Source organism: Pelobates fuscus, chromosome 6, assembly GCF_036172605.1.
Source record: "Pelobates fuscus isolate aPelFus1 chromosome 6, aPelFus1.pri, whole genome shotgun sequence".
NCBI classification, from domain to species: domain Eukaryota; kingdom Metazoa; phylum Chordata; class Amphibia; order Anura; family Pelobatidae; genus Pelobates; species Pelobates fuscus.
The window spans coordinates 22,187,463-22,211,262 of NC_086322.1; the positions used below are offsets into that span (position 1 = coordinate 22,187,463).

Here is a 23,800-nt window from a genome sequence, read left to right on the forward strand (position 1 = left end):
CCATGGAATCCTTCTGCATGCCACCTGATAAGGGCATGATGGCAACAGTTCTGTTCACGGTCTAATGTAAATGGCTTTGAATGTTTAGCTGAAATGTCATGTTTTGGTTAATAAAATGTGTTCTATGATCTGCTGTCTCTTTATAGTTTCAATATACTTGTCTATTTGGAGTCTACCAGATTCTGGCTATATGTGTATTCCTCAGTAGATTCTAATCCTGCATGGCACTCCTATTGGTATCACATGTCATCTGGTCCTGTCATGCTCTCTTGCATATTTTTCGTTGGAGAAAATTTGCATTCAGGGATCCATCTGGGGCCCTTTCTGTTAGGGCCACCCAATGGTAATGAATATCCAGGGGGCCTGTCAGCACTTGAACAGTGTGACTCTGTCAGCTGCTTGGAGGAAGTGACAGCCCTGATAGCTTCCTCCCAGAATTCACTGTGCTGCAAGGGAGGAGTGAGTCAGTGGGAACTGACTCCCATCAGCCTGAGCCACTGGAACACAGGGGAATTCACTGTCCTACACCTGAAAGGTAGGAAAGGGGAGGGTGACTAAAACATTTTTACCTGTGCGTCCCTGCCACATGAACCCTCTTCAGCCCAGTGCAATCTTTGCACCAGGGCCCTTTGGTTGTAAGTTACGCCTCTGAGTATATAATAACACAGCCTGATGGGCATAGAAGACATGCTTGCTGCCCTGAGGGCAAAGGTATTGTACCCCAGAGGAGGGTAAGGAGCCCTATAAGGAAAAATCAGCTTCACGGAGTTCTCTATGACCTTTTGGGTGTTGGAGCTGGACTTTGATCCGGGTGAGTGTTAGTGGGGTACCCCAGCAAATGCTCAGCTTCCTTCGGTTACTGGGACCTCAGGTGGATCACTTGCCTCGTCTGCTGAGGTTTAAGCTGGTGGCAGTATAAGAAATTCCTCCAAAGGGTGGCTGTTACAGCAGAAAATCTTCCCCTGGGATTATGCTCAGCTGCAGACCATCCTTGGAACTCCAACCAGCACAAACACCCCTATCAGCATCTCTGGAGAAATGACTGACACACAACAGTCTCAAATCAGATCTGTAAGGTTATTGGCTTTAATCAGGGTTTTTATGGCGGGGGTGGGGGGGAGGAGCAGATGCATGCTTAGCACTGTCATCTTACACTTTCAGTAAATAGTTTGGATAATTGACAAAAATTAGTTCATAGTCTCAAGGTAGACCGGTCATAGCCAAAGCTAAACATCACTTGATCATTTGGCAGATGCCTAATCTGTCTTGTCAATGCAACAGAACACTTTAACAAATACTTAATTTTGTATTCTGTCTTTATAAAACAATTGCTTTTTAGCCATTATGACTCAACCCATGTCACACCAGAAAGGGTTTTTTCTTTCTTTCTCAGAGGGACAGTGGGTTCCCTTGCTGCATCAACCAGCCAGGGGTGCATAGACAGCTTGTTGGCAACTTCATGACCTGCAGTGTAATTTCAGTCACCTGCAAGTTCAAGCGTGAGTGTTCAGAGTGCGGTAGCTTTCAAACCATGTCCAGGTGCATCAAGCGCACAAGGCCCGTGTGGTGTATTACCAAACTCTATAAATTATTATGTACGCATACACATATAATCTCTGGTCCGTCTACTTTAACAAATATTTATTCAGAGACACAACAACAACATACAAATAATGACACACAATCTAACTAACTATACCAACAACAGCAACAACCTAACTAACAATAACTAAATCTTATAAAATCACCAGATCCCACTCACAGTTCACCATGATAAAAATTAGCCCATGTCTGCTTAAGGGACTGCTTAGTAGCACAGCCAAGAAGGAAAAGAAAGGAATGGCGATAGGGGGGGAGTGGTTATCTCTTTCCTGACCTGTAAAGGTATTGAATTACCATATCAAAGGTAAAGTTTATCCCACTGTGAGAAAGGCATACATGAGCTTGGTCACATGACCCCTGGTCACCATATTAGTTTGATGACAGAATGTCACCACAGCCTGGGAGAACAGGGAAATGTGGACGTCGTCACAATGGCCCCCTAGCTAAGCCATTATAGGAAAAGGATGGTGGCTACTTATTGTACAGCTTTTGCATTGGTTTTTAGATCCCCCTTCAATTCAGGGAGTACCCCCGTCTTTGCAGAACCTGAGATCAGTTCACGATTACATAGCTATAAGGAAAGGAAATTGCATAAGGAAATAGCAATGAGTAGGATGGCTGGGCCATTTTTACTCTCCTCCCTTACCCCTCCAAGATCTGTGTTTCACCTTACGTATCTGTGCAAGTTCTGACTCATTCATCACTTATCTTACCCCTATTGGGGTTTGGCTACTGAGCACATACATGCAAAGTTTTGTAACATTAAAGCAGTTCGCAGTTAGGACTGCAGTTCCAGGGGCTCTAAGGGGGAACAACCAACCTGGAATCGGCTTTTCAGCTAATCCCAGTACATCCGGTGTGTCATCATTTATTGGGGTGCTTCTTTGAAGGTGAATTCTATGTGGATCTGTGCCTCTCCATGGGATGCTCAATTTCATGCTTTTATTTTCAATGTTTGGCACCTTCATGAAGTGGGTGGTGTGTGGGATGTCTTGTATGTACGTAGTGGGGAATCGCGATGCAGCCTAGAACAAAATCTAACCCCATTCAACCCCCCATTAACGACAGACCACTTAGTATGGATGAAACAGGCCACAGCATTTATTATCACAACTAAATTACTGCATAACACATCCATAACTTTATTTATTAAATCTCTTCTTTTCTGTAACCAAAACGTTAGACATAAATAAACATATATAACTCCACACATAGTGTTATACAGTGGACCGTCCTTGCCAATAAACATAGAGTGGTTCCTAATCACCACTCTCTCACCTCCCCCCTCGTCATAAAAATCATATCTTCCAATGCCCGCCATCAGCCGACCTTATCCACGCTCGATGGGCACGAGACCTCAGGCAACCTAAAGTTTAACCTTTGAAGCAGGGGAGGTTTGAGACCTTAAAAAACTTGTTCATCTCATTCCATATACTTAAACGTAACCTCAAACTCAATTGGCAAGGACATACCCCCGGCTAGCTGTGACTAAATATACTAATAGGGCGGGCGGGAGGGAAGCTGTTTGCTGGCCCGAATCCCAAGTGGCACTGAGGTAAGACCTCCCCCACACTAACTTACACAGAACATAATCCCACCCACAGACTCTTTCCCAACCAATCCCATGCATCTATCCCCACACTCCTACATGTGCCCTTGTCCGCTTAGCTGCGCTATCTCCCCAGGTCCTGAATTCCTGTGTGCTGGTCCCACGTCTACACCCAATTGACAATATTTACTTTGGACAGATGCATTTGTCTACTGATTCAAAAAGTATTTCGGTGTATTTGTGCCCCAGGCAAACACAGGCAGCCTGTTTCAGAGTGTCTAATGTGAGTTCTGTGAAAAATTATGTCCATCGTAAGCGCGCACTGGTGACAGATGTAATCAGTTTCTTCCCCTGCAGGCAACGCAATATGTGTGACTGCATATTGAAGCATGTATGATTTTTTGTATGCAGCTTGCGGTCACACAGTTTATGAAAAAGGTTGGATTCCAATTTTTCCCCTCCCTTTCTCTTTATTGCCAACCCACCCCATAATAGATTTTTTTTCAACAAATGAAAAAAAAGGTGCAAAATCAAAACGTGAATATATACAGTATATAAGTGAACACTGTACATTTAACAAACTCATATTTAACCAACTGCTCTTATCTACCCCCTGCTCCTTTCTTAACTCCAAAGACCACATCCCCTCTTTTTCTTCACCTCACCAACCCCACCACAAGCTCCGCCACCTCACAAAACAACTTCTTGCTCAGCCCTTCCTGAAAATCCAGATTCAATAAATCTCAACCCACCTCAGAGAGGTGCACCTCATCCTGACGAAAATAACCAGGCAACTTGTCCTCCAACTCCCTATGCCTGATGACTTCCCTACCTAGCTTTCAAGCAAAACTGGCAATTAAACTATGCATCTTCCCCCGACAGTGACACCGGGGACAAAGTGCCTAAGCCTATTAACATCCTCTTCATCCATCTAACTAGCTTGAGGGACAAGCCCCAGATCATTACCCCCAGCTTGAAAAATAACAAATTTAGCCGTCTAGCCCTTCTCAATAAATTAAACAGTTCCTAACATACGTCTCTCTACACGAACCCTCTGTAGCCAAACCACTTTAACACCAGCTGCTGATCCTTAAAATGAGCTGCGGCTCTCCTCTTTGTCCAGAAGATGTAAGAATGACCAATGATCTATGCAACATGACCTAGGGAGACAAGAATGCAACGTAAGCAACAGAATTCAACCCATGACTCATTACACCAACTTAACAGACATACGTAGGAATGGAACCACACCTGCCATTTCTTTTTACCAAGACCTCATCAAACTCAACCGTGTCGCCTCTGTAGCAACCCCAATATGAAACAAATGCATTCCAAACTGATCCAGGCACAATTCCAATCTCCCCAAGCCCAGTCGAAAAACCCTAAAAAATTGGAAGGGAGTAAGTGAGTACCCGTCCTTGTGGACAAGGAAGGAACCCTTCCCCACTGGCCACTTCCCCAAGTATCACTCCACCACACCAACCAGGCAAGGGGGACCTAGGAAAAGCAGACAACTCTACATCCTTATCCTTAACCCTGACATCAGTCTTGGAATGAAGGACAACCTTATTCCTGGCCACCGAAACGTCACACCAGTGAACGACTCTACCCCCCTCTTGATTAGAGCTAACCAACTCGCTGACTCCAAAAGCCCCAAAAAATGCAAAATGAAATGCCAAACCAAATGCTACTGCAAATGTAAGGTAGAACTTGAACCAAATACACTAACAGTCTTATGGTCATAGCACATCAGGCACCCTACATCCTTTTTGGACGCCTCTTTGCCACCCCCCGCCTCGGGACCCCGACTGGCTACTGTAATAATTTTTGTTTATTCTGTGTCTTTTTCCAGTTGATTAATATACATGGCTTTTGTATATATAGTCTTGGATCAAAGGCTCGCTACATTAATATACGTCTATTTTAATGAAAAGTACTAATACGCAAACTGACTTACGGTTTCTTATGGTTTAGTCTCAGTTACTAATACATAATAAAACAACAAAGGATGTTACATGATCATGGATGTTCAACAGTAGATGGTAATTGCTGGACACCTGAAGGGAGAGTTACATCGTTATATAGCTGTACAGGAAAAAGAGCCGAGAGAGACCTCGTGTCCCTTTGTTCAGTTACTATATAGATATGACCATAATGATGTCAGAATATAAACCTGGGCATATAAGGACAAGACCCCGATACACATTCAAGAATATTTATACAAGAAAACCTTGTGACTTATTGATACCATCTGTTAATTATGTCAATCCAGACATCTATAAATAATCAATAGAAACATAGAATATGCAATATTCTACAGGTACCTCCACAAAGCATGCTCCCTAGTTATAGCTGAGAAACCATTAGCACTTCAACCCCTAGCTGCCGCAGCTTGGCTGGGGTCTCGCCATCACTTCCCACTCTGGAACAGGGTCCTGGATCCAGCTTTTAGTGATTAGAGCTCTCCTGCACTAGTCGAGACTAAGGGTGTCAAGGAATTGATTTATTATTTAATACACGGCCCCCAGCATGGGGTCTCCATTCAATGCAAGACAAACCCCTCCCATAAATCTATGCCTGGGAAATAATTGCTGTAGCGGAACGATTTCCTAGTATGAAGTTCCAAGGCAGAGACGACACGCAGCCCGGGAAGCTCCTAGTCCCTACCAGGACTTTTCCCCTATTTTCAACAGCAGACACAGGGGTTAAATATTTCTTCCCTCCAGTAAAAGGATGACACACAGTTTGGAGGTTTAAACACTGGCTTGTCACCAGGCTGAGTAACACTCTTTATAGAACACAGGCTTCTTTTACGCACAGACCCGACCCCTGCAGGGGGTCTCCATTCCACATAATACACTTCCCTTCTTCCCAGACAGGAGGGAGCTGGGTTACAGGTAGCCATCTCCTGCCTTAGGAGATGCCAAACAGTACACAGGGATACACTTTAAATCACATTACATTCAGGGGGGATACACTTCGGGGCTCGGCGCCCTGGAAGGGAAAGGGTTACAGAGTTAGGACTTACATGGCTAGCTCTATCTAGGCTACCTGCAAAAAGCAGGGTGATTGGATGTACAGCGTCAAAAGTCTTGGGCTCAAGGCTCTGTACATCCCTGAAATTAGTTCCGTGGTGTTGCTTGGTTTAGTCCAGTGAATTCAAACTTTGTGCCTAATCCAAGCAACAGCCAATCAGCTGAAAGGGCACAAACCAAATCGCACCTATCAGTGTTCAGGGGAGGAAGGAGTTTCGCCACCCAATCTGAAGGATAGGTGCGAAATTCGGCTGCACCAATCGTTGCTCGGGGAGGATGGGGTTTCGCCGCCCAATAAGGGGAAAGGGCGCGAAACCCCATTTGAACAAGCGCACCTTCTCTGATTGGTCACCCGCTCCCTGCCGCAACCAATCGGCACTTTACCTGTGGCGACCAACCAGAAGAATGGCGCAAACCCAGTTTGAATGGGCTCTCCTTCTCCCATTGGTCAGCACAGACTTCCATACGGCCAGCAGGAACCCTACGGCCGTGAGACCGACTCACTGTCCCACTGTCCCAGGGACTCCATGTTGGCGCACATCCCTCTCTCCGGTGGATACCCACACTCAGGCATCCACCGTAGAGAGCATTCTCTTGGGCAGCCACGAGCCTAGCCTCGTAGCTCCCAGATAGGGGACAGGGGACAAATGATTACAGCTCCCTTGGGAGCAGGTAGAGCGGTCCCCAACAAGGGGGACAAAAGACATGGTGCGCAGGCTAGTTTGGCATACAAATGCTGTCCCGTGGTGGCGTTCGGCTATATGAACTGGCGGCCACCCAGGGGCAGCACGCGCGCTCGTTACTTTGCGGTCTGCAGTTTTCACACCTTGTTAGCGAGGTGTGAACATTCTAACCACACATTCTAAATGGAATAGCTGGGTGATCCGGCACACAGGGTACCGTGTGCCAGAATGCCCCCACGTGGCTGAAAAGTGAGCTGCATCATACATTGTAAAACACAAGGGGAAACACACAAAGAAAACAATAACCATAGAATATAAGGGGAAATGGTGGGAATAGACACCGGGGGCCCTAAATACAAGGCATCCACATAGGCATTTACAGTGGGCATGGTACATAGTGGCGGTGTCCCGCCACAATTGCGTTAAAGACCGGTAAGCTAATTATTTTACAGGAACAGAGAGGCAAACATAAAACATAAAAATACCCAAAACCATCATAATAACCCCACAAATAATACATCCCCAAATAGCTCTGATCTGAGCACCCAAATTCTCTATATAGCACTCAGATCCATGCAGTGTAGGGGAAATGCCACTGTGTTAAATTTCTGAGCGGCCACACACGTGGTCCTATGCCCAAAACAGTTCCAAGGCATTTGGTGCTTTGGCCGATCAACTTTAGGGAGCTCCTGCGTCCGAAATATAGGGTGCTCTGGCTGGCTTAGGTAGTGTTTGTGCCCGTTAGTCTCAGGCACCTTCCCTCCTAAAAGAGCTCTCCTACCGGGTTGCAAAGTCGTTCAAAATCCTGGACCAAGTTGTCCAGGAGCCACAAGTTCACCTCATGCCGAAAACGGTTCCATGCCATTCACAGCTAAGTCCAGCTGAGGTAACCGGGAACCCACAAAGTCCTCATGCCAAATTTAGTTTCATGACGATCGTGGCTAAGGACAATTCGTGGGTTTCTTCATCCGAATGGCCACCAGCGAGCTAGTGTTCGATTCTATTTGAATGAAGGGAAAGTGCCGAACCAGGGGCACCCAGGTAAAGCTGCTAATGGTGGCTGGGGAGATTTAACTCCCAAACAGGGTCTTTGGATAGGGCCCATAGTTCTTGGGCAGGAGGCTAGCTAGCAGGCTCCTCCAAGAGCTCATGGTATAGGCACATTTGCCACCGATCTTCCTCCCCTCTCCCCCACCCCAAGGGAAGACTAACCAGGTACCAGACTTCCTGTTGGTCTGTACCTGAGTTAGTCAGGAAGCCCACCCAAAAAACACACAGCTAACCTGGTAGCCTACTGTGCCATGCTCTCTCCTGGTAGTTCCACTTTGCTGTGTGTAACATCTGTCAACTGCCACTGTGGAGTGAGACTGGTTGTCTCCACTCCCTGTGACTCCTGCTGCCAATGGGGAGTGAGACTGGTTGTCTCCACTCCCAGTGAAAGCTGCTGCTGTTGGGGAGAAGGACTGATCATCTCCTCTCCCTGTGACTCTGGCTGCCCCTGAGAAGACTCCTCTCCCTGCATGGTACACTGCCGCTGGGGAGTAAGACCAGTTTTCTCCACTCCCTGCAGGGCTGGGCCCTGTTGCTGGGCCAAGCTGAACAGTTGTTGGTAATCCTTCTCTAGCTCCCATTCCATGGTGGCAAGATGGATCAGGTCTAGCCTCAGGTCACCATCTCCATGAAGATCCATCAGGGCTACCCTGATACTGTGGATATCAAAGAGCCAAAACTCTGCTGGACTTCCAAAATCAATGTCCTCCTCAATGGCCTCCCATAACAGGCCAGGGCCATTATAGTCCTCACCCTCTGGCACACTATCCTTGGCCATCCACTGGTCACGCTGGGCTGCGTACCACTCTAGCGCCCGGTAAGCCCCAAATCCTTCCAGATCAGGTCCTCCTGTTCCATCACCCACTCCTCCAGGGGCTGCTCTCCCAGGAGGTGCATCCACAGAGCTACTAGTTCCTGTAACCACTTCTCTTCGCTGGGGAGTCTCTCTCTCTACACTGTACCTGAAAAACTTCCAGGGCCTCGCACCCGAGCTCCTTCCTGTAACAAAATCGCTGTTTGGACAGACTCAGAGAAACAGCATTCCGTCTAAATATTTGTGTGTATGGCTATTTCGTGTAGTTGTAAAAGAACCGAGCAAACTCCTGAACCACCCGACCTCCCACCGAGGTCGTTTGCAGCTAATTTACCACCCAGACCCTGCAGTTAACCGCAAGGTAATTGATGAAATTGTGGTCCGCGTTCGTTTGCCGAACACGTGGTGGTCGCCATTTTAAAATCGTCGAACGCTCAGCGGTAGATGGTCATCGATCCTCTGGAACTGTTTTCGGACACTTATTCAGCTGTACACCACTGACGCTTATCAAGTTCCCAACCTTTCGGTTAATAGCTCCTGAACACTTTACCATTCGGGATTTGCCTACTATACAAGATATACCGTCCCCAGGTAGCTACAGTTATGGAACTCTTTTCAGATTCAATTTTCTGAACAACCGGTGAACTAAAAACTTTACTCGACGATATTGAGAACTGTGTTCGTGGGATCTGAGCGCTATTCGTCTATATTGTGTGCTCAGATCCAAGCTATCTGGGGGTATGTGGAACATGGAGACTACGTTCGGTGAAATATAAGTTAAGGATTTTAATACAGTTTTGTCAAAATGTAAAAATTACATGTTTTTCTCTACCTGGAGATAATTAGGTTCTATCCAACCACTTAAGTTAATTATCTCCAGGATAGAGAGGAGTGGTTGCACTGTTACTGTGGGTGTATTTAATAATTGTACTGTAAACTGATTGGTTCTGTATATTTTGTCACGGTTTTCCACAAGGTCCCCTGTGGGAGTTTCCTTGCTGGGAGACCCTCATAAAAGGGCTGAGTTTGGCCATCAATAAACCAGATCGTTTTACCCCTTCATGAAGTCTCGACTCATGTTTGGGGCAATTGGGAGCTATAATCACTACTTTGTTATTATTCTGCTGGGAGTTTGGGAGAAGCTGCAAGGATCGGTACTACAGAGCTAACAGGATCCTTTACACTGGTGGCAAGCGGCGGGATTTTCTCCCTAACGGATGTACCAAACCGAAACAAGTAGTGAATGGCGCATAGATACGAACGCTTGAAACGAACAACGCTGAAAGAACTGCTGGAAGCTCGAGGCATAGTGGCAAGCAATAAACCGAAAGCCACGCTAATAGCCGAACTACTGGAGAGCAGTTAAACCAGCGATCAACAATTGGCGAATGCTGAGGAAACAGAATTCCAAAGGGATAGAGACTTAGCCTGGTAGGACCTAACCCTACACCGGAGATCGTGGTGCAGATCTTGGCACAAGCCATGGAGGCACATGATGCCTGGGAAGCCCAAGAAACCAGAGACAGATCACCTACTGTGGATATATTGTCGCTATCTGGATCTACAATGGGGTGACCGCACAAAATCAACTACGCTGCATTTAAAAGCTTTGTGGAAGGTGAGAAGGATATTGACAATTATTTACAAGATTTTGAGAGACAATGTGTGTTAGAAGATTTAGAAAGAGCTAACTGGGCTGCAGTATTAATCAGGCAGAGCAGCAGAAGCATTGAGAGCCATGCCAGATGGGGATATACAAAATTCTGAATAGATAAAAGAGATTTTGTTAGCTCGGTACGCTGTTACTCCTGAAGCCCACAGAAGGAAATTTCGGGCCCTCAGGAGACAAGGCAAGGATTCCTACACAGAGTGGGCATTTCGTATGCAACGTGCTGCCAGTAAGACTACCTTAGAAGATGAAGTACAATTAATGCTGCTAGAGCAGTTTTATGACTACACTCCAGTTGAGGTTAGAGACTGGGTCAAAGACAGGAAGCCACAGACCATGGAAGAGGCAGCAAGGTTAGCAGACGAATTTCACGAGAGCAGACGGCTGGATGGAAATCGAGGGTTCACCGGATCTCGACCCTCAACTGGTCCTATAGCTACCCCGCACAGGGTAACCCCACTGGTGAGCAACCCTACAACCACTGGATATCAAAAGACCGCCCCCATGTGTTATGGGTTCAAGCAAGTGGGACACATTAAACCCAATTGCCCGCAACGTGCTACAGACCGCTGGGGGCGAACACCAGTCGCACCAACAAAAGCAGCTGCACACTGTGTACAAGAGGATTACAACCCCCCTGCTCAAGGGTCGCCCAGTAACAATACGGAAAATTGGTCCACGTTACATGAAGTGAATCCCATACAAACTGCTGGAGATAACCGGTCTCACCACCGTCAGTCCGTGAAGTTAAATGGACAAGAAGCTAGAGGGCTGAGAGACAGCGGGGCTACTATTACCCTGGTACAACCTCACCGGGTCAAACCTTTGCAGCACACAGAGCGCACCATTGCTGTAAGGGTAGCCGGAGGGGCAATACATAAACTTTCAACGGCTCGAGTACACATTGCTTGGGGTACTGGGGCCAAGTCTGTTGAAGTGGGCATCATGCCAGATTTACCAGCCGAAGTATTGTTGGGAAATGATTTAGGGTTCTTGATGTCCCAATTGATAGCACCCAGCCCAGAAGGAGCGTTACCTGTCACTACACGGCAGCAGTCCAGAGCTATGGAGGCCTCCCCTTCATCTGACGACCAGGTAAGCAATAAACCCCTGACAGTTAACCCTGACCATACATCCTACTGGGGTACCCCTCGAGACTTTGGGCAAGCCCAGCGGGAGGATCCCACACTAAGAGGGTATCGGAGGGAGTTAAAGCCCATACTAAGTTCACCCTATCACCCACAGACGAATGGCCTCTGTGAGCATTTCAATGGCACCCTTAAACAAATGCTAATCACGTTCACAGAGACCTGTCGGAATTGGGAAAAGTTCCTTCCCCACCTGCTCTTTGCGTATCGGGAAGTACCTCAGGAGTCTACCGGATTCTCCCCGTTTGAACTGCTATATGGGAGACGGGTCTGGGGACCACTAGACCTGGTACGGGAGCATTGGGAAGGAGATATGGGAGACACAGGTACCCCTGTAGTAACATTTGTACTGGAGCTGAGGGACCGTCTGCAGGCTCTGACCGAAATGGTTCGGGAGAATATGCGGGCGGCCCAACGGCAACAGAAGCGCTGGTATAATAAGGGGGCTAGGGACCGTATACTGAAAGTAGGACAAAAGGTACATATAGGTATGCTCAGCTCTCTTCTGTTACCGGGACCTCATATGGATCACTTGCCTCATCTACTGGGGTTTAATCTGGTGGTGGTACGACAAGCAATTCCTCCAAAGGATAGTTATGCTGCCATCCATGGGTTGGGACCAGATGAATGTAGTCCTCTGGTTACCAATATGACTCAACCCATGTCACGCCAGAAAGTTTTGCTTCCTTCCTCAGGGGAACAGTGGATTCCCACACTGCATCAACCAGCCAGCGGCACCACAACTGCTGGAAGCTTCATGGCATGCAGTGTAAATTCTTACAGTACACCCGGTGTGTCATCATTTATTGGGGTGCTTCTTTGAAGGTGAATTCTATGGGATGCTCAATTTCATGCTTTTACTTTGAATGTTTGACACCTTCATGAAGTGGGTGGTTTGTGGGATTTATGACTTCATGTGTGCTGTCCCCACGTCCACATCCAATTGACCATACTTACTTTGCACAGTTGAATTGGTCTACCAATCCTTTGGTGTTCCAGTTTCCCCTAATTGACCGAGAGGCCCACCTCCTGTCTGGACTATATATGGGAATTGTCAGTATATTTTCCCTGGCAGACATTTTGTGTTAAGATAGAAATTAAAAATGCATACTGTAAGTCACCACTTAGCAGATGTGACTCCATTTTGTAACAAAAATGCAAAGACAGACACATTTGATTTCTCTGTAACTCTATTCATTCAAACCTTGAGCAAAGGAATTTACTAAGTACTACATTTAGTTTCACACAATGAGACAGTATAAATAAAAAAAATGTAAAAACAAACACCCACAGGATTACAAGAAATAGATAATATTAAAGTAATACCGTATACATTTTACTTTTTAAATGTAATGGATTTCTAAAAGGATCTATTGTAAGAGAAGGTCAAAGAGAGGTTAGATACGTCAAAATCACACTTTATGGCCAAAAGAAAAGGACCAAAAATCCATTGAAGAATGACAGATCTCTGAAGAACTGTACCATAAAGATAAGAGACTATGATATCAAATGCATCACAAAATTCAATTAACCCCTTATACAAAGTGGTAGTTGAAATTCTTGATGAGAATTTCTTGTGGTGTTACAACGCAATCTATTAACTGAAGTCTATAAGACAATCAAAAAGAAAGATACACCCACTTGATTTCATTAGCCTTTAAATTAGTGATGTAAAGAATGTGTAGGGAAGCTTTCTTTTAAAAATTGGGGCGGGCCTAAGACAATGTCTTAAGTTTGAGATCTGGAGTAATAGTTAAGAAGCAAGAAGGTCTTTGGTCTTTGATCATTAACCAAAAGCTGGACACACCTATCTCTCTGTATTTCTTCCAACTAATTCTGGAACTTTGAAAAACTCTTACATTCTTTTTCCTAATGAGTCTGGAATACTCAGACATCTTGAAAACTTCCTATTTTCACAATTCTCTACTTATATTTGCATACACCATTAATTAAATATATTTCCAAGCCTAAATAATTTCTACCAAGAAAGCTGGTAAAAATGCTGGTTTTATTTAATTTAATTTAATTTAAATTAATAATTTTTTACTAAAAGCAAAAATATATCTGGATAAACGCTGATCTGATTTCTGGTTAAACTAATTTCTTATGTAAGAAATATTTAATTTGTTAGCTGCAATATTAAAGATGTTTTTCCTGTGAGAATTGTAGCCAGCAGTGCGTGAGTAAATTCGGTGTGATTCAAACCAACAGCAAAAAGTGTTATGACCTTAAGCTGTGCTGTTGTTGAGATGCTGTGAGAAGTTCTGTGTTAAGGAATGTCGAGCTAATTTCAAAGCTGAAAGTGTTCTGTAGTAATCATGCTGAAAATTGCATCTATGTGGATCTAACGGTTGCTATTGCACTATCTGTAATTGTGTTAAAATCATTGCCATATTGTATACTTATGTTATACCTAAATATTCACTGATTATTGTCACACATGATACATATTATTATTATTATTATTATTATTATAATTAATAATTTATCCAAATAAATTGTATTTTTATATTATAAAAAAATTATAAAGTAGTTTGTTATTAATGTGTGAAATACAAATTCTCTAATAAAACATACTCCAATGTCTATAAAGGTTAAAATAGTGGGTAACTCTTCACTTCAATCAATCAAGGGGAACAGTGCCAATATATAAATTTTTGATATAATAAAAATTATTACATTATTTTTTTATCATTTTATGAATATATTATTTTTTATATTTATCACCCCATAAATATCCTCACAGTTTGGAGACAGACCGCTGAGATAATTAGTTTAAATTATATTTCACATAGTAATTTGGAGACATTGCTATTTATGTAATTCATGCAATATTAGCTATAGGAAAGAGTTTATTTTATTAAGATTAATTCAGTGTATAGAAATATGTCTGAATCCAGGACACCATCTAAATTAGATTGTGAGAATAGGTTAATAGAACTGAAATATGTTCCCTTGGGCATTTTACATGAATATCTAAAAATGTAAATTGACTATAATGAATGGATATTACAAATTAGATCATTTGGAAGGAGCAGTGAATTCATTGGGCATGTATGATGACATCCATAAAAAAATAGTACATTACATGGACCTTTGATTCAATGTGTTGTATCGACCTAGAAGCTCTTTAAGGTATGCAGCTAATGTCCTGGTCAAAGATGAAATCTGAGATAATCAAGGAATTTGGTAAGTGTAAAACTATTGCTTCTGCTAAGAAAGCCCTTTATAATTTAAAGTGACGTCCAAATCAAAGTCCCAGAGAAATTTTAATAATTTCAACGGCTTGTTAATAAATTTTAATAATTCTTAAAAATGCATATTCCGTGGCCCAAAAGAAACCCATGTAAGTACAGAATTCAAAGATCTGTATTTTTATGCTATGCCGGTAAACATACTGTGATGAAAGCCACTTCACCACTGGACTTTGGAGAGGACTACTTGCCAGCCTTTCACCCTGCGACTATGGCCCCATTAATTTATTTTGGCTGAGAGACCCTAATTGTGCCTATTGGGACTTTAAGCATTAGTTCTTTGGACTCCCGAACAGTCGAAGTGGCCGCCATTCGAACATGTGGTGGCGGCCATCTTGTTCACATGGGCTAAAACTGCTAATGGACTTCAGGGGGACTTAGCCGTAAATGCCCTGGAACTATTTTCGTCATGAAAACCTTGCGGTTCCTGGTTGGTCCTCCAGCGGCACTTAGCCGCGATTCTTTGGAACTGTTTTGGGCATGAAATCCTGACTTCCATAGAATTTCTGAACCCCTGATCTGATCTGGGTTATTTTTGGATATGTTGGTCACCCAGATCAGAGCTATCAGGGGATGTAATGGGATTATGTTGCGTTTTGGGGTACTTATGGGACTTTATAAAAATGTGTTTTTTCTGCTTGTGGATAATTAAGTTAATGCATTAACTACCTTTATTACATCACAGGCAGAGGGGAGGGATTGTTTACTGTATGTGGGAGTGTTGTATTGTTTATTACTGTTTTCATTGGTTTACGTCCCTGTCCTCCATCAGGTACAGTGGGTGTGCCTCTCGTCTGAAAAACTGTATAAAAATCCAACCTGTACCATTAAACTCTCAGACCTTCTTACCCTCAACTCGCAGCCTCCTCTCGTGTTGTAGGGAACTGCTATATCACTACAAGGGATTGCTATGATAATCATACTCCCTTGGATAATCACTAGCTCTTGTAAGAGCTGTTCCTGCTCCACTCTCTGAATGAAGAGAGGTTCATCCACTGGATCCTAGAGCCTTGTCGTAGGTCCAGGGTTGGTATGAGATGGCGAGACCCTAACCAAGCTGCGGCGGTTCATGCTGTCTGCAGTGCTTGTGGTGTCTGGTGCGGTGCTGATGGTCCTTGGTGAGCACTAGGAGTTCTAAATGAGCCTGGTATAATTTTTATAAGACCAGGGCTTCACCTTCGATTAGAAAAACACTTCTATGGAGAGTTTCATAAGTCCTGTTACCTGGACAGAGTGATACACCAAACATGCACACAAAATAGTTAATGATCAATTCCCTTCAAGCGTATGGAGACCCATACTACTTAACCCTAACTGACAAACAATGGCGTACACACGATCCATGGGGCCCCAGTGCGAAAACTGATCCGTGGGCACCCCCCCCGGCGCTTACACTGCACGAGCCGGGGCCACAACACATGGCTGTGGGCACCTGGTCACAGGGCTGCAACCCCTGAGACCTCGGTATGTAAACCAGTGCATGCAGATACACATAAACTTAAAGGACCACTAAAGACACCCTTGACCACTTCAGCTCAATAAAGTGGTCTGGGTGCCAGGTCCCTCTAGTTTTAACCCTGCAGCTGAAAACGTAGCAGTTTCAGAGAAACTGCTATGTTTCACTGAGGGTTAATCCAGCCTCTTGTAGCATATTCTTCCTCACCTTGCCTTCAGCGACCATGCATTTTCATGAATAACACTTCCGGCATGTTAATGGACGCCGGCCGCTGCGGATCCACAGCTAATTATACCCCGACGTCCGCTCACGTGATTGACGACGTTGGAGTGCATGTGATGTCATGCACGCGATGCGCACGTTTTGGGGTCAAGAGCGATCTCAGCCAATCAGAAAGGTATAGCAGATATTTAAATGTGACGTCATATTCCGGCGAGGGAGCTGGGCAGACAGAGTTCAGGGGAGAATGCTCCCTCACGCCCGACCTGCCCGCCTGCCTGCCGCCCGCAGATTGACGCCACTGCAAGCCTCGGGAGGGCAGAGGTGGCCAGCTTCTGTGCTCCCCAGGAGAAAAGGCCGGCAAAACATAGGCTGGTGTACATACACGGGTCGGTATGTACGCTAGTGGCTGAGAGATCTCGCGCTGGAACACAGACTTGGGGTGAAACCATTCATGAACGGATTAACTCTGAAAGGTGAGCCAGTCATAAGAACTGCAACTTTTGCTAGCTCTTTTTAGCTATACTCTAATGACTGCAAGTACAAATAAATGTATTCATTGGAAGTGTATCTACTATATAGCAATTTTTAAATGTTCAACTTTTTTTTTACTGTGGAGTGTACCTTTAAGAAATAGATGTATTCGCAAAATCTGGAGCAACAGTGAAGACAATAAATTAATTTTTATACATAACTTCCCAAATGAGTTTAGCTGTAATGGGATGACTTCACACATGTGTAAAATGTTAACTCTTCCCCTGCCAGATAATCATTCTCACACTCATTTAACCAGGTACAGCTGTGTTTAGGGAGGGGTCCTGGCTATAAAGCTAATGCACCGAGGCAGATCAATTTAAACCTGAACTACACAAGCCAGAGACTCCTAGAGGAAACAAGAAGGATCTTTTCTGGGAGACTAGAGATTTGGGAGCTTGATTTCTGATCTCTCTGTTATAATGGATACACCAGGTAAGGGATAACTGTAGAATAAAGTGAAGTTTAAGGGATGCTAAACAAGTTTACTCTCTAATTGTGGTGATTTTGATCAGAGATTAATGTTTGCTAGTTTCTCCATGGATTAGAAGTTGTATCTCCCTAATCTTTTCCACTTACTTATAAATTGTGTTTATAATATTGAGAAGCTGAGGAATCAAAACCATTGTCTCTTTTTCATAACTGGCTTTTTCTGTAATGTTCTTGGTAGCTCCTAACTGCCACTATTTGATAGACGAATGTCACCCAGGATACTAAAAAAAATCTTACAGGCTTACAAACTGAAGTGAGAACTGTTTGCAATTCATAATGTTTTCAATAGCAGTAACACTGTTACTGAACAGTATCTGAGAACTTGGTAACCCTTTTCCTGTCTGGCTATCTTGATTTTAGATTTGCTCTCACTCTTTAAATTTCAGATACGCTGACTTAAACCCGAAACCCTGCAAATACTGACTCCATGCCTCCCAAATGTAGCAATATTGTACTTATTTTGGGTCTTGTCCTGCAACTTTTAATGTAGCCAGTAATGCAACAAAATCACTGGTCTGCTCTCCTACTCCCCTCCCACCAGTGTCCTATTCTGGGACTGCTGGTGGTAGGTGGTATGTGGCTTCTGTCATCATGATCACTGAAGTGGTCATGGTGGCTGGTGTTACCTTTTTAAAGGAGTACTCCATAACCAACACAGCCTAGTGTACTGGTTTTGCAGGTTTAACAGCATGCTGAGAATAATTTCCTAATGCTAAACCAGAACAGGACTAAAGCCTTGGCCTTTTGGGAGATATAGGAAATGTTGGCATATTGGCTTGAAATCCAAATATTCATGCTGGAAACTACTTCTCATTTCTTGGTGTTGTTGTCACTTCAAACCTGGGTAATGACTGCAGGTGGCAGTGCTGCCAATACTATATTGGCTGTGTATAAATGGTGCCTGCTAATAGTGTGCTTAAAGCCCCAAGTGGGTTATCAAAGCCCTCTGTTTAACCTTGGCACATTATTGGCTCTCCTAATGCTAATAAGGAGCCACTAATGTTCTCTGGGGTCCTCTAACCATGTGAAGTGTGTGTTCTAGCAGGAATCGTGTATGTTGCTGTTCCAAATTTGTGACATATAAATGCTGCCAGACTTCCTGATGGAAACCTTCAGTTCTGTAAATATGAATTTAGACAAGTTATCTGTGCATCACTGTCACTCACAAAGAGGCTTTCTCTAAGAATGTCCTCTAAAAACCTGCTCTTCAAGAATCAAACTCTATAAAATCACTCTAGAGCAGGGATGGCCAACCTACAGCACTCCCGATGTCGTGGATTAAATCTCCCCTGATGCTTTGCCAGCATTCTGGGAAATGCACTCCATAACATCTGAAGTGCCAAAGATTACAATATCTTATGGCACAAACCCCATGTTTTACTGTCATATTGTTGTATTATTTACTGTCTGATAGTGGCTATAACCTTCTATTGACTTCCAGATACCCTCCTGTTTGCTGTGAAGGATTATGTTGCCAGAGCTGGATTACCTCCTAAAGATCGCTTGGATAGCTTTGGGGCCAGATCAAACATTGTAGGGAAGCTGAATAATGTCAGTAAGTTTGCCTTTAACCCAGAAGGGGTGCTGTTTGCTGTGCGTGGTACAGAACTCTTCACGGGAGCTATGCCTTCAAATCCAAACGTGGACTGGTTCTCTACTGCCAAGAGAGTTGGCAAATCTGACTGGGATAGGTTTAAATTTGTCTTCTTTGATCCAAATGGTCTTCTGTATGCAGCTACCAAGAATGGGGAGTTCTACAAGGGTCCAGCACCAAGCAATGAAAATGTGTCCTGGCTTTATGGCCAAGCCACCAAAATAGGAACCGACGGATGGAATGACTTTTACGCCCTTTTCTTTGACCCTAAAGGCATCTTGTATGCAGTGACAAAGGATGACAAGCTTGTGATGAGAAGCCCCCCAACCAAAGCAAATGATGAATGGCTTCGCTCCAGCACAACCATTGGAAATGGAGGCTGGTGCATCCTGACCCACTTCATGGCTTTCTCCCCAGAGTTTGACTTGTGGTGTGTGGATTCAAAGAATGGCAACATCTATAAAGGCCGAGCCCCAACTGTTGATAATACCAGCTATGTGAAGAATGCACAGAATCTGGGCTGGGATTACAATCAATACCCCCTCCTTTCCTTCACAATTGATAAAACCATCCAAAGCATTGTGAGCCTTGAATTCCTTCCAGATTCAGGAAAAGTCCTATCCCAAGGCACAGAGGTGGTGCAGAGCCAGATCTATGTGAACAAGAGCAGCACTCCATTAAAGCACACTTTCTCGTAAGTATAACCATATAATGGGAAATATGCATTGTGCATGAACTGCTGCCCCATGCAGTGGCAGACCTTCCATGCTGCCCTGTGACCACCGTGCCCGACCACCATATGGTGCACCCCGGCTTGCATGGTGCAACAACCTAGGCAGCATTTTGAAAAGCCCATCAAATGGCCCATGCTCTTATGGCCAACCAATGCAATGTATTTCCAGGGGTCCAGTCCACACTGCGGCACTAACAGTGTGGCCGGGCCTGCTGTGATGTGCTCAGCATGGGAGCAAGTGACAGCCAGTCTCTTCCCCCTAGCTGATGGAGCACTGCAAGGGAGGAGAGGAAGGAGTCAGAGTGGGAACTCTGATTCGAAGCTGCCACTGGACACCAGTGATGCATCTCCTACTGCCCTTAAAAGGTAGAAAACAGGAGGTTGACTAAAACATTTTGTTTGTCATTAAGTGTATGCGCATGTGTCTGTAACAATCACACCACACTAATTTTCCCAAGCCTGTAATTCATTCTTGCCCTTCTCCCCTACCTATCACACTAACCTCGAATTGTCACTTATTCCCTCCTCCCCCACAACCATGCTACTAATTGGACGGGCTGGATCTGGTTAATGAGGTGGGGTGAGGGGTTCTAGTTACACCTCTGACCCAGTGTTATGTGCCTTCTTGCTCTTTTAGGTTCTCAAAGACCATGAAAGAGAGCAGCACCTTCAGCCAGGAACATGGATTCACAGTCTCTGTTGGTGCAGAGATGAGCTTTAAAGCTGGAGTCCCGTTCATAGGGGAAACAGAGTCAAAGATTTCCATCAATATGAGCACAACTCATACCTGGAACTTCTCCAAGACCAATGAAACCCAGGTAAAGAGTTTATACTCTGAAAGTATAACCATTCACCTCTTACACAAAACCACCTAAACTGTAAACTCCGATGCTTTGTGACCCACTACAAAGATTGAGATCTCCCTTTAAGGAATCCCCAGCTCACTTGCCTACTAAACTTACTGCTTGTGATGGTAATGTGGCCACCAATGCTCTAATACAGAGGTAGGCAACCTTCAGTACTCCAGATGTTGTGGACAAAATCTCCCCTCATTTGCAAGCATTATGCAATATGTAGTCCACAACATCTGGAGTGCTGAAGGCTGCCTACCCCTGCTATAAACTACGTTCCCACAAACCTTCCCCAAGCACTACTGGAAATAAGGGCAGTATTTAAATTAAGACTCCAATAAAAAAATGGAACACTATATAGGCAATAAATAGTTGAAAAGTCTGTAAATCATACTTGTGCTCCTCCTATCATCTTTTATCATTTTTGCATAATATATGGAGGTAGACATGAGCAATGTTTTGATCCAATAAATTTTTCTTTTTCTCTTTTGAGGATCGTATTTTAGGGTCTCTAACCAAAGGTGCAAAATTGGGAAAGGGTGTGTTTAATTTTTTTTTTTTTTAAACTTGGCGGTCTCATATTTCAATTCCACTTAAGGATAGCAAATGAGAATCTTGTATTAAATGGCTAACAATACCGAAATGGTATTTCATACTTGCCAGTAAATTTCTTTCCCTGGCTATTTATCATGGCAGCATCACTTATTGGTAGCTTCAGCTGGATCAGGCAAGGAAACCATTACCTAAGAACTTTGCATGTGAAGAGTTTCAGTGCACTAATGTAGTGTCCTCTTGTAATAACTGAATCTAAATTACAGAAGACTTCCCAAATGGGAGATGGCTGTAATACCTCTCCACCATAGTACTGACCATCAATGTAGTGTGTTTAGACTTTTAGCCAAGTGTTCCTACAGGTTGTCAGACATGTAATCTAGTGATGTGAATCTGTATGGTCTTGTGTGGGTAAATGGCATCAAAATAATCTACTGACTTCAGAACAGTTTCTCTTGTGCAGTTCAATTATAAATATAGAACAATGGTCTGATATTTGTCAAATTCTTCATGGGTCTTGGGCCTAAAATGTCTTGTATGAAATCCAGGATCTAATGCATGTTCAAATGTAGAAAGGTAACCTCATACTAAATGTTTTGTCCTAAAATTGTGTCAAATATCTGACTTCTTCTGCAGGCTACCTTCTCCTCCAGCACAGATGTGGAGGTACAAGGTGGACATTCAATACGTATGGTGGCATCTGTGACCAAGGGAGAAATGGATGTGCCTTACTGTGCCAAGATCCGCACCTTGTTTGGTTATGAGACCACCATCCAGGGAACATGGAAAGGGGTCACACACTATAATCTGATGGTCACCCAGGAAGACTACAAACCATGAGATGGATATGACTTCAAATTCTGCCATGGAATCCTCCTGCATGCCACCTGATAAGGGCATGATGGCAACAGTTCTGTTCACGGTCTAATTTAAATGGCTTTGAATGTTTAGCTGAAATGTCATGTTTTGGTTAATAAAATGTGTTCTATGATCTGCTGTCTCTTTATAGTTTCAATATACTTGTCTATTTGGAGTCTACCAGATTCTGGCTATATGTGTATTCCTCAGTAGATTCTAATCCTGCATGGCACTCATAGTGGTATCACATGTCATCTGGTCCTGTCATGCCCTCTTGCATAATTTTTGGTTGGAGAAAATTTGCATTCAGGGATCCATCTGGGGCCCTTTCTGTTAGGACCACCCAATGGTAATGAATATCCAGGGGGCCTGTCAGCACTTGAACAGTGTGACTCTGTCAGCTGCTTGGAGGAAGTGACAGCCCTGATAGCTTCCTCCCAGAATTCACTGTGCTGCAAGGGAGGAGTGAGTCAGTGGGAACTGACTCCCATCAGCCTGAGCCACTGGAACACAGGGGAATTCACTGTCCTACACCTGAAAGGTAGGAAACAGGAGGGTGACTAAAACATTTTTACCTGTGCGTCCCTGCCACATGAACCCTCTTCAGCCCAGTGCAATCTTTGCACCAGGGCCCTTTGGTTGTAAGTTACGCCTCTGAGTATATAATCACACAGCCTGATGGGCATAGAAGGCATGCTTGCTGCCCTGAGGGCAAAGGTATTGTACCCCAGAGGAGGGTAAGGAAAAAATCAGCTTCATGGAGTTCTCGATGACCTTTTGGGTGTTGGACGTGGACTTTGATCCTGGTCAGTGTTAGTGGGGTAAGGTACCCCAGCAAATGCTCAGCTTCCTTCGGTTACTGGGTCCTCAGGTGAATCACTTGCCTCGTCTGCAGGGCCGGCGCGTCCATAAGGCGGCACAGGCGGCCGCCTTAGGGCGCCAGAGGAGGGGGGCGCAAAAATCCGAATCTCCTGCCTCTGGCTGGAGACTCGGATTTGTAATCTCCCCTCTCTCCCTGCTGCCAGCACACAGCATGAGCAGGGCAGTGAAGTCAGCCGTCCTCATCTGATGATGTCAGAAGGGGGTGGGACTTCTACTGCTCCCAGACTCCCCAGCGGTCCTGACTGCAGCTCTAGCCTCCCAGCCGACCACCAGTTGAAAGGTTCTCCCTCCCTGGCCCAAGGTAAGCTTCTGGGAGGGGAAGGGGGTGGGGAAGAGGCATTTTTATTTTTTTTTTAAATCTCAACGTTTTTTTTCGGCCCCTTTCTACAGCCCCTGCCCCCACCATACTCCCCCCCTGCCCCCACCATACTCCCCCCTGCCCCCACCCTACTCCCCCCTGCCCCCACCCTACTCCCCCCTGCCCCCACCCTACTCCCCCCTGCCCCCACCCTACTCCCCCCTGCCCCCACCATACTCCCCCCTGCCCCCACCATACTCCCCCCTGCCCCCACTATACTCCCCCCTGCCCCCACTATACTCCCCCCTGCCCCCACTATACTCCCCCCTGCCCCCACTATACTCCCCCCTGCCCCCACTATACTCGCCCCTGCCCCCACTATAGCCCCTGCCCCCACCACCTCTATGGCCCCTGCCCCTCCAAACTGCCCCACCATACTACCCCTGCCCCCTTTACAGCCCCTCTATAGCCCCTGCCCCACTATAGTGCCCCTGTCCCCTCTACTGCCCCATTTGCCCCTCTACAGC

At 44.9% G+C, this 23,800-nt stretch overlaps 1 protein-coding gene across 1 annotated transcript in view; it reads left to right on the plus strand.

Moving 5' to 3' along the window:
- Positions 1-22,213, plus strand: part of LOC134566013 (uncharacterized) — a 610,813-nt gene extending 588,600 nt beyond the window's left edge. Inside the window, exons 5-8 of the mRNA XM_063425728.1 lie at positions 10,548-12,341; positions 18,947-19,793; positions 20,470-20,650; positions 21,872-22,213. Coding sequence (XP_063281798.1) covers positions 10,548-12,341; positions 18,947-19,793; positions 20,470-20,650; positions 21,872-22,075 — 3,026 coding nt within the window. The 3' untranslated portion in view covers positions 22,076-22,213. The remainder of the gene's footprint in view (positions 1-10,547; positions 12,342-18,946; positions 19,794-20,469; positions 20,651-21,871) is intronic.
- The last annotated feature ends 1,587 nt before the right edge of the window (positions 22,214-23,800 follow it).